General features: G+C 50.0%; 1 protein-coding gene across 4 annotated transcripts in view; it reads right to left on the bottom strand.

Moving 5' to 3' along the window:
• Positions 1 to 14,016, bottom strand: part of TEK (TEK receptor tyrosine kinase) — a 194,271-nt gene that overhangs the window by 106,967 nt on the left and 73,288 nt on the right. The window contains exon 2 of one of the 4 annotated variants that reach the window (XM_073667279.1): positions 8,526 to 8,630. The exons of the other annotated variants lie outside the window; for them this stretch is intronic. Within the exon in view, the coding sequence (XP_073523380.1) occupies positions 8,526 to 8,630 (105 nt within the window). The remainder of the gene's footprint in view (positions 1 to 8,525; positions 8,631 to 14,016) is intronic. 4 annotated transcript variants of the gene reach the window in all.

Here is a 14,016-nt window from a genome sequence, read left to right as displayed (position 1 = left end):
ACGTGGCAAGCGACAGGGAAGTGGACGTGATGGTGATGGTGCATGCAGAGGCCAAGACCGTGGCCGTGGGCAAGCTGAAATTGTGCCACAACAAACACCCACATCTTGTCGCTCGACCTTCCTCTCCCAATTACTAGGGGACCACAGAACACCATTATTAAACACAGAGCAGTGTCAAAAGGTTGTTGGTTGGATAGCAGATAATGCTTCCAGTCACTTTGCCACCACCACCACTCTGTCTTCCACTCGGTCAAGTCTCAGTAGCCGTGAGTCTGGACAGCATATTACTCACCCTGATCCTCCTTCCTCCCACCATGCCAAGAGCCAGGAGACAACTGATCCCACACTTGGACACTGAGAAGAGCAGTTCACCTTTCCATTTGTAGATTCGGGCCTCTTGCCCGGCCAGCATAAAGCGAGTCAAGAGGAGAATGCGTGTAGCGATGCCCAAATATTTGAGCAGCCACGGTCACACGAAAGCAATGGTGGGAAAGTGCAATTACTGTCGCAAGAGGTGGATGATGATGGTGAGACACAATTGTCAGAAAGTCAGGAGGTGGACCAGGATGCAGAAGTGGAAGACGAGGTGGTGGATGATATAGTAACTGACACAACCTGGCAGGGGGACATACAGAGCAAGGACAGCAGCACACAGGGGGAGGGAGGCGTAGCACCACAACAGGCAGGAAGAAGCAGTGTGGTGGCCGCAGACACAAGGCGGGAAAGCGTTCCCCGTAACGCCAACACGACGAAAGTTGCCAGTACAACTGTTAGGTCTTCCCAAGTCTGGTTGTTTTTTAAAGACTCTGCAGATAACCCCAAAAAGTCCATTTGCAGCACCTGCCAGGCCAGCATCAGCAGGGGTAGCAAAACTAGTAGCCCTAGGTTCCAGAAACAGTGTCTGCGGGTGATGCCACTGCTTCTTCCGCTGTTGTGCGTGCACGCCAATCCCGTCCATGGCGCAAGCAAAGATGCCTCCCTGCACCTGTCGTTGCACACTCTCAACTAGCACCATCAGCAAGCACGTCTTTGTCCCAGCGCAGCGTTCAGTTGTCCCTACTCCAGTCCTTGGAACGCAAGCGCAAATACGCAGCCAACGCCCCACAGGCCACACTACTAAATTCACACATTTTGCAAATGCCTGCGCTCGAAATGTTGCCTTTTAGGCTCGTGGAGATGGAAGATTTCCGCAACCTGATGGCGGCGGCCGTCCCTTGGTACTCGGTCCCCAGCCGCCACTATTTTTCTCTGTGTGCCGTCCTCGTATTACACGAGCACGTGTCCTGCAACATTAGCCATGCGCTCAACAACGCAGTTACTGGGAAAGTCCACCTAACCACGGACACGTAGAGAAGTGCTTGTGGGCAAGGACAGTACATCTCCCTGACGGCACACTAGGTTAATATAGTGGATGCCGGGACCCAGTCGGACCTTGGGACAGAACACGTCCTCCCAACGCAGAGAATTGCGGGTCCTAGGTCAATCAGGGTTGCCCCCATATTTTACAGCTCCTGCACCTCCTCCTCTTCAGCCTCCATCTCTGAAATGACCACATCAGTCACAAGCTGGAAGCACTGCAGCAGTGCCTTAGTCAAACGGCAACAGGCTGTGCTGAAGCTAATATGCTTAGGTGACAAACCGCACAATTAAGAGTTGTGGACAGCTCTGAAAGAGCAGGCAGATCTGTGTCCGCTGACCCTACAGCCAACCATGGTCGTGTGTGACAATGGCCGTAACCTGGTGGCGGCTCTGAGGCAAAGCGAGCTCACACACGTACCATGCCTGACCCATGTGCTTAACCTCGTGGTTCAGCCCATGCCGTGCTTCAGCAGCGTTTGCAGTTTCCAGCTCACTAACTGGTGTGCGATGCCCCCACGTGTTGGAACTCTACATTGCCGATGTTGGGAAGGATTTGTGAGCAGAAGAGGGCAGTTGTTGACTACCAGCATCAACAAGCCCGTCGGTATTCAGGTCAGACTACACACATAAGACCTCAGGAGTGGACATGGATCTGTACCATCTTCCAAAACTTTGAGGACTCCACCAAGATGGTGAGCGGTGATGATGCCATAATTAGCGCCACCATCCCGCTTCTCTGTCTTCTGAAACGCTCTCTGCGAGTCACAATTAAAGAAGATGCATTGCAGGCGGAGCATGATGAGATGAAGCAAGGAACCATACAGGGTGATTACACACAGCCCAGCCTCATCTCATCCCAACATGGATTGGGTGACAATGAGGAAGAGGAGGAGGAGGAGGAAAAACAGGAACTAGTTTACTGTGCTATAGACGGTACTACCAGCACAACTGACATACCATCTGTTCAGCGTGGATGGGCTGGAGGAGGAGGATGAGGAGGAGAGCATGGTCAGTCGTCCTCTTGGTGAGGACACGGAAGTCTTGCATGTTAGCAGTCTGGCACGCATGGCTGAGTTTATGTTACGCTGCCTTTCCCGTGACCCTTGCGTTTTCAAAATTTTGGGTAACAGTCGTTACTGGTTGGTGACACTTCTAGACCCATGCTACAAGGAGAACTTTGTGTCTCTTATTTCAGCACCCAACAGGCCTAATAAAATGGGGCAGTACCAGAATGCCCTTGTTCTGGAATTATTAAAAAAAATTCCCATCTGAAAATGCTGGCGGCAGAGGTCAAAGTTCGTTGGACAACCAAGGATTACAGGCGAGAGAGACACAAATCCAATCCAGCAGAGGCAGGAGAACACTGTCAAAGTTTTGGGACAGTTTTCTCAGACCCTCCCATCGCTCAGGCCCTGAGACGCGGGGTACTCTCACAAGGAGGGAAAAGTTTCGGAAGATGCTGAGGGAGTACCTTGCCGACCGTACCAACGTCCTCAATGATTCCTCTGTGCCTTATAATTAATGGGTATCCAAGTTGGACACATTGCCTGAACTGGCTCTCTACGCCTTGGAGGTCCTGGCCTGCCCTGCCACTAGCGTTTTGTCAGAGCGGGTTTTTAGTGCCGCTGGTGGAATTATAACCGATAGGCGCATCCGCCTGACACTTATAAAAATGAACAAGGGCTGGATTGGGCCAGACTTCTCAACACCACCGAATGATAGTAGCGTGACATAAACGCAAATACAGTGTCTTTTTTTTGGCGAGGTCTAACTCTATTCCCATACACCTCTGTCTTCACACCCAGACATGGGTACACACTTCCTGATTTTGTCTATTTGCTCTTGTCCTCCTCCTTCTCCTCATCCTCATCCTCCACCACCATATCTACCATATCACCATATCCATGTCTTTTGCAAGGTGCATTGGAGTGCTTCCAAATTATTGGCAGCCATTGCATTCACTGCATAGGCAAACAGTATGGGAGACCCACTTCTTAATAATGGGAACATTGTTTTCAGGAGGCCCTCCGACCTCTAAGTCTCTTGCAAGGGGCATTGGAGTGCCTCGAAATATTTGGGAGCCGTTGCAGTCACTGCATACGCAAGAACAGTATGGGAGACCCACTCCTTTCTAATGGGAACATGTCATTACTGTGACCCAGCTCTATGTGTCTTTAAATTGTTCTTGGGGTTTTTCCTAAATTTTAGCAGCCGTTGGACTCACTGCATACCCTATAACTGTATAGCAGACCCACTCCTTTCTAATGGGAACATGTCATTACTGTGGCCCAGCTCTATGTGTCTTTAAATTGTTATTGTGGTTTTTCCTAAATTTGGCAGCAGTTGGACTCACTGCATACCCTATAACTGGATAGCAAAACCGCTCCTTTCTAATGGGAACATGTCGTTACTGTGGCCCACCTCTATGTGTCTTTAAATTGTTATTGGGGTTTTTCCCAAATTTTGCCAGCCCTTGCAATCATTGGCATTACCACTATAGGAGACACACTCCTTTATAATGCGAACATTTTTTTTACTGAGACCCTCCTCTATGTCTCTTTAAAGGGTTATAGGGGTGCATCCAAATTTTTGGCAACAACAAAGCATAGCTGGCTGATGGCCCTTTAAGAATAGTAAGGGCAGCCTGATGACCCTATAAAAATAGTGTTTGTGACTTTCATTGTCCCTCCTTTATAAATGAAACAGGATGTGTCTGATGATGTCTCACACACCACATGGCAAGATAAGGTAGTAAAATGTTAAAATGACATTTACCGGTGAATGTATTTTTCACCGTTGAAAGCAATGCAAAATTGCAAAAACGCTATGTGTGAACATAGCCCAAGGTGTGAAGGAGCATTTTTGTTTTTGAATATTTATTTTGCCTTATATACAAGTCATTACCCTGGAAAAGATGTTCCTTAATTTTTTCCCAGGAAAATCCATTTTGGTTTTGTTTTTGTATGTTTTATTGTGAGTCCGTAAAAGTGGCGTAATGTTCCCATGTCATTTGAGCACTGTTCCCAATGATTTGGGCAATTTTTAGGCCCTCTGCAGACCGCCAGGGGGGCCTCCGGAAAAATGCTCGAGTTTCCCATAGACTTACATTGGGCTTGTTGCTCGGACCGAGCACTCGAGCATTCCAATTTGCTCGACTCGAGCAACGAATACCCAAGCACTTTAGTGCTCACTTATCACTAATCAGCACTAAATAGCCTAAGTTGGTGAAGTGAAATGAGAAAAATATTCACCCCTTTTGCTATGAACCCCCTAAAAATTTCTGGTGCAAGCAATTACCTTCATAAGTCACATTCTTAGTGAAAGGAAGTCCACCTGTGTGCAATCTAAGTGTCACATGGTCTGTCAGTATATACACACTGAAAGGCCGCAGAGGCTGAAACACCATTAAGCAAGAGGCACCACTAACCAAACAACACCACGAAGACCAAGGAGCTCTCCAAACAAGTCAGGGACAATGTTGTTCATAAGTACAAGTAAGGCTGTGTGCCCACGATGTGTTTTTTAAGCGTTTCCGCAGCGGCAATAACGCTGCAGAAACGCTTAAAAAATGCTTGGTAGAAGGCCTGCCATGTTCCCCAATGATAATCTGCATGTGCTGTGGATTATCATTGTGGAAAAAAACGTAGCACTACCAACTATTTTGCGGAAGCGCTGCGTTTTCGCCGCCATTGACTTGCATTGGAACGCATGGATTCCGCATCACTGCATCTGTACATGCGGAATCCATGCGTTTCAATCAGGGCCGACGCCAGCACCCAGCGCACCTGGGCAAGTGCCAGGGCCCTGGCACAATACTTACCTCTCCCCGTGCCTCCGTAGCAGCGCCAGTCTCTTCCGCGTCCTCTGACTGTGACGTCTCAGGTCAGAGGGCGCTCTCTCCTGAGCCGTCACAGCGCAGAGCAGGAAGACGCCAGCGACGCTGGAATCCGGAGCAGTGGCAGCAGGTGAGGAGAAGTGAGGTGAGTATTTGATTTTTTTTTTTTTTTAATGTATGGAGGCATGGGGCATTATAAGGGAGTGGGGGAGTGACATACTGCATGGGGCATTAAAAGGGGGGGGAGTGACATCCTGCATGTGGCATTATAAGGGAGGGGGGTGACATCCTGCATGGGGCATTATAAGGGAAGGGGGGTGACATCCTGGATGGGGCATTATAAGGGGGGGAGTGACATCCTGCATGGGGAATTATATGGGGGCAGAGGTGACATCCTGCATGGGGCATTATAAGGAAGGGGGGGAGAGGTGACACCCCGCATGGGGCATTATATGGGGGGGGGAGTGACATCCTGCATGGCGCATTATATGGGGGGGAGTGACATCCTGCATGGGGCATTATATGGGGGGGAGAAGTGACATCCTGCATGGGGCATTATAAGGGGGTGACATCCTGCATGGGGCATTATAAGGGTGGGTGACATAATGCATGGGGCATTATAAGGGGGTGACATCCTGCATGGGGCATTATAAGGGGGGGTGACATCCTGCATGGGACATTATAAAGGGGGGAACAGCCTGCGTGGGGCATTATAAGGGGGGGGACAGCCTGCTCCTGTATGGAGCGTTATATGTGGGCCAGTATTCTGTATGGAATGATTCGTTGGTTTCTGAGCTATTGTGGAATTTACAATAGATATCGGTCATGTAATGTAAGAAGTGAAATCTTTGGCATTGTACTATATATATATTTGTCTGCGGTATCTGTGCATTATGAATCGTGGTATGTGTTAAAGGGGCCCACTGAGACTCTTTCGCCCGGGGCCCACAAAACCTGGAGCCGGCCCTGGTTTCAATGTGCGGATGGTACCCGGGTCTGGAGGAGAGGACACTCTCCTCCAGACCCGGGTACCATAGAACCTGTAAAAAAAAGAATAAAATAAAAAATACTATATTTACCTTCTGATGGCCCCCGGTGTGCTTGTCTTCGCTTGCCGGCAGATCGCGGTGGACTGAAGGACCTGCGCTGACGTCATTTAGTCATGTGACGGCAGGTCCTTCAGTGTACCGCAAGCTGCCGGGAAGCCAGGACGGATCGAATAAAGACTGTGGGGGCCATCAGAAGGTAAGTATAGATTTATTTTTTTATTTTTTACCATTCTTTGGGGTCACTATATAAATCCATGCCGTTTGTATGGATTTATATAGTGCGACGAAGTTGTCAAGCACTTTCCAAGTGATGCTAAAATCGCTTGGAAAGCGTTTGTCAACCCGCATGCGGAAATGCATGTGAACGCTTCACATCCGCTTGTCCCTGGCAGGAAAAACACATGTACAATCCGCGTTTTTTCTGCCAGGGCGATGCAGAAACGCTCAGGAAAAAATCCAGAGCATTTCTGCTTCGTGGGCACATAGCCTCAGAGTTGAGTTATAAAAAAATATCCCAATCTTTGATGATCCCCTGGAGCACCATCAAATCCATTATCATCAAATGTAAAGAACATGGTACCACAGCAAACCTGCCAAGAAAGGGACGCCCATCACAACTCTCAGCCCGGGAAAGGAGGGCATTAATCAGAGAGGCAGGACAGAGACCAAAGGTAACCCTGAAGGAGCTGCAGAGTTCCAAGCAGAGACTGGAGTATCTAAACATATGACCACAATAAGCCGTACATTCTATAGAGGTGGCCTTTATGGAAGAGTCGGCAGAAAACAGCCTTTACTTACACACAAAAATTGTAAGGTTCGTTTTGAGTTTGCGAAAAGACATGTGGGAGACTCTCCAAATGTATGGAGGAAGGTGCTGTGGTCAGATGAGGCCAAAATTGAACAGCTATGTCTGGTGCTAAACCAACACAGCTCATCACCCCAAGAACATCATCCCCACAATGAAACATGATGGTGGCAGCATCATATTGTGAGGATGTTTTTTTCGGCAGCAGTAAGAGGGAAAATGGTCCAAGTTGAGGGGAAGATGGATGGTGCAAAGTACAGGGATACTTTTGAGCAAAACCTGTTTCAGTCTGTCAGTGATTTGAGACTGGGACGAAAATTCACCTTCCAACAAGACAATGACCCAAAGCATACTGCTAAAGCAACACTCGAGTGGTTTAAGGGGAAACATGTAAATGTTTTAGGAGTGGCGTAGTCAAAGCCCAGACTTTATTCTAATTGAGAATCTGTGGTCAGACTTGAAGATTGCTGTTCACCAAGAGGAAACAATCTAACTTGGAGCTGGAGCAGTTTTACCGGCAAAAATCCCAGTGGTAAGATGTGGAAAGCTCATAAAGACTTATCCAAGTGACTTGCAGTTGTAATTGCCACAAAAGGAGCCTCTACAAAGTACAGAATATAAGGGGGTGAATAGTTATGCACACTGAAGTTTTCAGTTATTTTGTCCTACTTGTTGTTTGCTTCACAATAAAAAGAAAACCAAATGTTCGCAGTTGTAGGCATGTTCTTTAGATGAACTGATGCAAATTATGTGCCCCCTGGGCCGTGGGGTACTCGGTGCCGGGCCGGTCATTGCTAGGGGAGATGTCACAGTGGCGGTGACCCGGTCTGTGACCCAGGGCGGTCAATCAAAAGAGGATTTTTATAGGGGATTTATGTACAAAGTTCGTGACGCCACCTGTGGTATGCGGCTAAAGGGAGCCGCCGCTGCGGAGCAGGTCCTCTGGAGCTGATGTTAGTGCAGCAAAGCTGGTGTGGCTCTCCACAGGTAGAGCTTAGCTCCAGGGCAGTGTAGTTGTTATAGGTTGTGCTGGGCGTTGTAGTGCAGGGGTGATGGCGCAGATAATAATCACAGAGACAGTGGGGTGCAGTTTTCCGAGTTTACTCACAGTTGATAAGTTCCTCAGGTTACAGGTTCAGGACTACAACCTCCCACGTCGTGCTGCGTTCACCAGGCAGGGGTTCAGCAATCCCTCAGGTAGTTCAAGAGTGCCTGACAGGACCCCTTTCACTTCTCCTTCTCTGACTGGCTTGTCTTTCTAAGATGGCTCCCCTTTTTATACAATTTCCTTTCAGGTGCTCCCCTGATCTATGTCCTCCACCCACACCGACTACATGGTTCCCCCTCACTAGGTTCCCCTCCACTCCAGCCAGGGACCAGGGACTGTGCTCTCCCTTAGGAGCAATCTCGCCTTGCCCTACTGAAATGGATGTGTTGGATGCAGGTGTTAGGGTCCCGGGCAGCACTCCATCCTTACCTGAGAGTGGGATACCACACTTCTGGGTGAGATGCAGTACCTCTGTGGCGACTGAACCCGCAGGGGCGCCACATACCCCCTTGGTAAAACACAGCACGTCCCGGGCTGGAACAGAGTAAAAACAGGGTATGTTACAGACTTACAAAAATTTTAGAATGCATTCACATATAAGATTAATCAGCAAAACTTTTTCTTCCCTTTATGGGAGGCACATTACTTGAACGTTACTGGTTTCTTTGTCAAAACATTATAAGAATTTTTAAATAACATTTTTCTTCACATATAAAACATTTGTCAACAGGTTACAGCGCGATCTGTAACCGGGTGTCCATTTTCTTTATCAAGGTGCAAACTAGTAAACACGAACATGAGGGACCTGTCCAAAAACCCTCAACGTAGGCCCTGGGCGTGGCTGCAGGGCATGGATGACCCAGGTGTTGGACCACGTCTTCGGCCACGCCAAACGGGTTTTTGTTCTGAGGTCAGCTTTGTATGTATAAAACCAATAAGGGGCACCGTAAGAAGTGCAATTATTTACAACGGAAAGTTTTTAGCTGCTCACCGTCCACAGGCTAAATGTCCTTGTACCTTTACCGGTTACACTAAACAAATAAGCAAAAACTCTTCAAACACACAAAAGGATTATCTCAATACCCTTCCGGGTAACTTATGTACAGTTCAGTTCCATCTACTATGCTTTAGTAGTGGTGTCCCCGCTGGGGAAACACCTCATTTTTGCCCAGGGCCCGGGCCCGGGCCTTGACCGCCATGTTTCTGGCCTCCATGTGCTCCCACCGCACCTGCCGGTCATATCGCTCCTTTTCCAACTGCAGGAGCTCCCTCCTGCAGTGCTCTTCCCTCCGGAGGGCCTGCGTCTCCCGCAGGAACCCCATGAGGTCCCCTTCCCGGTCTTCCCACCGGAAATCCTCTCCTCCTGGGCAGGCGACCGGGGGTGCAGGTGTGGGCGTTAGAGGGAGTCCTCCCTGGTCGGCATTCCTGGCGGACCAGTCATAAGTGGGGCCTCCGTATGCCCATTCAGGTGCGGGGGCTGGTGGCTACGGTAGGGGGCCCAGGAGCAGGTCAGCTGAGCAGGCGCTCGGATGGTATGGGGTTTCCGCCAGGGGATCGCGGAGCTGGTCGGCGGAGCAGGCGCCCGGATGGTATGGGGATTCCGCCATGGGATTGCGGATCTGGTCGGCTGAGCAGGCACCCGGTGTAGTAGACTCTGGGCTTTGGAGTAAGTCGGGAGCGTGCGCGCCCGGGTATGGAGGCGCCGCCAGGGGGCCCAGGAGCAAGTCAGCGCGGTCTGCGCCCGGGACAGGGAAACTCTTCCTACCTGCTCCCGCGGCCGCTACTGGGCTGCTCTCCGCCTCCTGGTCCTGGTTAGGCTCCGCCGGGGCTGGGGCGATGACGGTGGACTCCGGTGCTTGTTGCCGTCTCGCTCTCATCTTTTCCAGCACCTCTCTCTTCCAGCTGGCGATGGCTGTTTGCTGGGCCTCTCCCACCCGCCGACTTAGCTCACACATCTCGGCGTGGAGGAACTCCGCGTCCTCCAGGGACAGCTTACTGATCACCTCTCCCAAAGTAAGAGGTGTCTCGTCTTGCTGCAGGCCACAGGCCGGAGTACCAGGCTCGCCTCCTTCCATCTTGCCTGCCGGGTGTGGTCTGTCTGGTCTGCTGGAGACCACACTGTGTCTCCCAGTCTTCTTCTTTTTTCCTCTCCCCTTTCGGGGGCGGTCCCATGGCTGCTTGCTGTCGGCCACACCTGGGGGCAGCTCCCCCACCTTGATGGACACATCCATTTTCATGGTCACTGCTGCTTGGGGTGTGCTCCATTTTTGGCGCCATTCTGGGACCTGGCCCACGATGGGAGGCGGTCTCTTATTTGTCTTTTGGTTCGCACATAATGGCGCCCGTCCTTCTTGGGCGGACGCCACATTCAGTATAGAACACAGTCTCTAGGCGCACAATACCCGGTGATAACGGGTGGGTTCATATCCTGTTCGTGACGCCAAAGATGACGCGCCCCCTGGGCCACGGGGTACTCGGTGTCGGGCCGGTCGTTGCTAGAGTAGATGTCACAGTGGCGGTGACCTGGTCCGTGACCCAGGGCAGTCAATCAAAAGGGGATTTTTATAGGGGATTTATGTACAAAGTTCATGACGCCACCTGTGGTATGCGGCTAAAGGGAGCAGCCGCTGCGGAGCAGGTCCTCTGGAGCTGATGTTAGTGCAGCAAAGCTGGTGTGGCTCTCCACAGGTAGAGCTTAGATCCAGGGCAGTGTAGATGTTATAGGTTGTGCTGGGCGTTGTAGTGCAGGGGTGATGGCGCAGATAATAATCACAGAGACAGTGGGGTGCAGTCTTCCGAGTTTACTCACAGTTGATAAATTCCTCAGGTTACAGGTTCCGGACTACAACCTCCCACGTCGTGCTGCGTTCACCAGCAGGGGTTCAGCAATCCCTCAGGTAGTTCAAGAGTGCCTGACAGGACCCTTTTCTATGTGCCTTCCTCAGTCGTCTTCCTGCGCTGGCTCTCACCCTCCTGCCCTGCACCTCGCAATCAGTGTCCCAATCCGGTAACCTCGGGTCTTGTCGGGCGACCTGCAGTCCCCTGGACCCTCTGTGGCCACCTTCTCAGCGATACAATTGCGGATGTGGCCACTGCACCTTGCAAGTACAGCAGCCTCCGGTTCCTAGCTGAGCCTTGTAGTTCTCCACTAGTTTAGGGACCGGTCCCCTCTGCGGCTCGATCCCTCCACCGCCTGGCAGATTTGGGCGTACGGGTGGCCTCTAGCACTTCCCGTACCCCTGGGATCCCTTCTGTTCCTGGAGCCTTTCTCCTGCTCCCTCTCCTCTCTCTCAGTCCTTCTCCTGGGCCTCTCACTAGGCCCACCTCCGGAGCAGAGCTCCTGCAGAGCCTCGGCTCCTTTCACTTCTCCTTCTCTGACTGGCTTGTCTTTCTAAGATGGCTCCCCTTTTTATACAGCTTCCTTTCAGGTGCTCCCCTGATCTACGTCCTCCACCCACACTCACTACATGGTTCCCCCTCACTAGGTTCCCCTCCACTCCAGCCAGGGACCAGGGACTGTGCTCTCCCTTCGGAGCAATCTCGCCCTGCCCTACTGAAGTGGATGTGTTGGATGCAGGTGTTAAGGTCCTGGGCAGCACTCCATCCTTACCTGAGAGAAGGAGATACCACACCTCTGGGTGAGATGCAGTACCTCTGTGGCGACTGAACCCGCAGGGGCGCCACACAAACCCTCAAGAAAAATCTGTGAAATTCCAGGTTGTGAGGTAGCAAAACACAAAAAATGCCAAGGGGAAGGGGGGAATACTTTCGCAAGCCACTGTACATGTCCTGAAGAATTATTAAGATACGGAATTTATCGCAATATAATCTATTAGAATACTCTTTTAATTAAACAGTTACAATAGCATAATTAGTATCCCAGAGACTGCATCAATAGAGCAATGACTGTGTTCTGCATTTTTTTCTCCAAATTTGCTTTATGTCCAAAATCACAAATGGTCCACCCTACCTCCTCTTTCCTGTCCATAAGACTTTCCTTCCTCAGAAAAAATGCAGAGCTCAAGGCTGACACTTCTACACTTTAAACTTTCACTGGGATTTCTTGCTCCCAGGGACTTCCTTATTTTAGGGAGTTGGCTAACAGTATAACATTCAGTGACTGTGACAAGAGGAAATAACTCCTGGACAAGGCAGAAATCCTCCCCACTGTCCAAATCTGTATGAGCATTGTATTTTACACTGTAGCAAGCATTTACTGAATCAAATCTTTACAGAGACTTTTTCATGGATAGTAAGGTTAGAGGCTTATTCCCATCTTCATAAATAGGTATTGTCAAATAGTGAACTTCAGTGTTATAGCTTGAAAGTACAAGCAATTGTGCAATTCACTGCTTACATTTTCAGCCATTTTTGAGATATTAACACTACTTTTGTTTGCAACGCATTTCCTTGTTGACCTACCACTGCTGCTAGACAGCAGAACATGTGCAGTGCTTACAAGCTGTTTTCATTGAACTTGTAAGCACTCTTTTAAAGCTGGCCAGGATTCCTAGAATGCACTGTTACATCCTAACCAGGGCCAGCTTTAAAAGCACAGTGCTTACAAGCTAAATAGCAGTGGTGGTTGGTCTTGTACAAAAATGTTAATCAGTAGTGTAACTAGAGTCCGATGGGCCCCTATGCAAAATTTAGACCAGCCTTCACCCCGCAGGTTGGTCAGATGTATGGGCCCTTGTAGCGTTCTAAATCCTATAAGAACATACGTGTTGTGCCCCCATTATGTAGTAATGTCCACCACCCTGTACTATAGTCCCCCATCCTAGGCCCTTTCCTGGTATATATGTGTAGAACGAGCAAGAAAGCTTGTAAAAGAACTTCAACATGACGTTTCAAGGATGGAGCGAGACTGCCATCTACTGGCTAGAGACAGTCAAGCGGAACCAAAGTATACAAGGGAAGTTGCAGAGAGGGCAGATTCAGATGCTGGACCCGATCAGGTGACTTCCAGGAAGGAGTTCAGAGAGATAAGAGGCCAGCGCGCCAAACCTGAGGGGTCTTTGGCGCCAAGCAGCAGAGAGGAGCAGACGTGCTCCCTGCGTCCTGAGAAACCCCGCGTGACAGGCCAAATCCAGAGGCCTGAGAGGTGCTCCAGCCGGGCACCGGTAAAAGAGCTCCGGATCCCTCACAGTTGTGACCCGAGTGCTGTGCCTGCTGAGGATACTAGGAACCTGATCGCGGTGCTGAGTGAGCTCGCGGAACCCGACGTCGGCCGCCGACAGACGAGGCCTGGACCCCCCTATCCAAGGCTCGAGAGACTGCCTCCAACGGCCAAGCAGAGAGAAGCTGCATACGTGAGCAGGGCCGTCACTTCCACTACTCACCCACGGTACCGGGGACAATTGGGTTTAAGTACTCAGGTTGGGAGGGGAACGGTTGGGGCTAAAGTAGCACAACGTGATTTAATTGAATTTATCCAGAAAGAGACTCACGGCCTAGCGGGAATAACCGGTGACCCCCGCTAGGGCCAAATTCACGGTTAAAGAACTTGTGTGGTGTCTCTCATGCTTGAGGGCATCACCTTACTTTAAGAGACTGCGCCTTATTTTAAGAGACTGCGACTTACTTTGAGAAATTTTGTATTTTTCTGATATTTCAAACCACTGTTCATTACCCTTGTTGCTAATCCCTAGTTTCAGTATACCTGTTGTATAAAACTGTTTACAAACATCTCTGACTGTTCTCGCCTTGTGTCTCTGTGCGTTGCATTCCGGAACCTGCATTACATATGTACACTATGCTGGACCCCTTCCTGGTATATATCCCCTATCCTGGGTCCCTTCCTGTTATACATGTCCCCCATCTTGGGTCATTCATGGTATATACTGTATATATACAGTATGTCCCCTATCCTGGTATATTTGTCTCCAATCCTGGGTCCATCCAGGTTTATATGTGCCCC

The sequence above is a fragment of the Phyllobates terribilis genome, unplaced genomic scaffold (genome assembly GCF_046119375.1).
Source record: "Phyllobates terribilis strain yellow unplaced genomic scaffold, ASM4611937v1 Scaffold_1__5_contigs__length_1240528914, whole genome shotgun sequence".
Lineage (NCBI taxonomy): Eukaryota > Metazoa > Chordata > Amphibia > Anura > Dendrobatidae > Phyllobates > Phyllobates terribilis.
The sequence above is the reverse complement of the archived record's forward strand: the minus strand, read 5'-3'. Positions and strand labels throughout refer to the sequence as shown.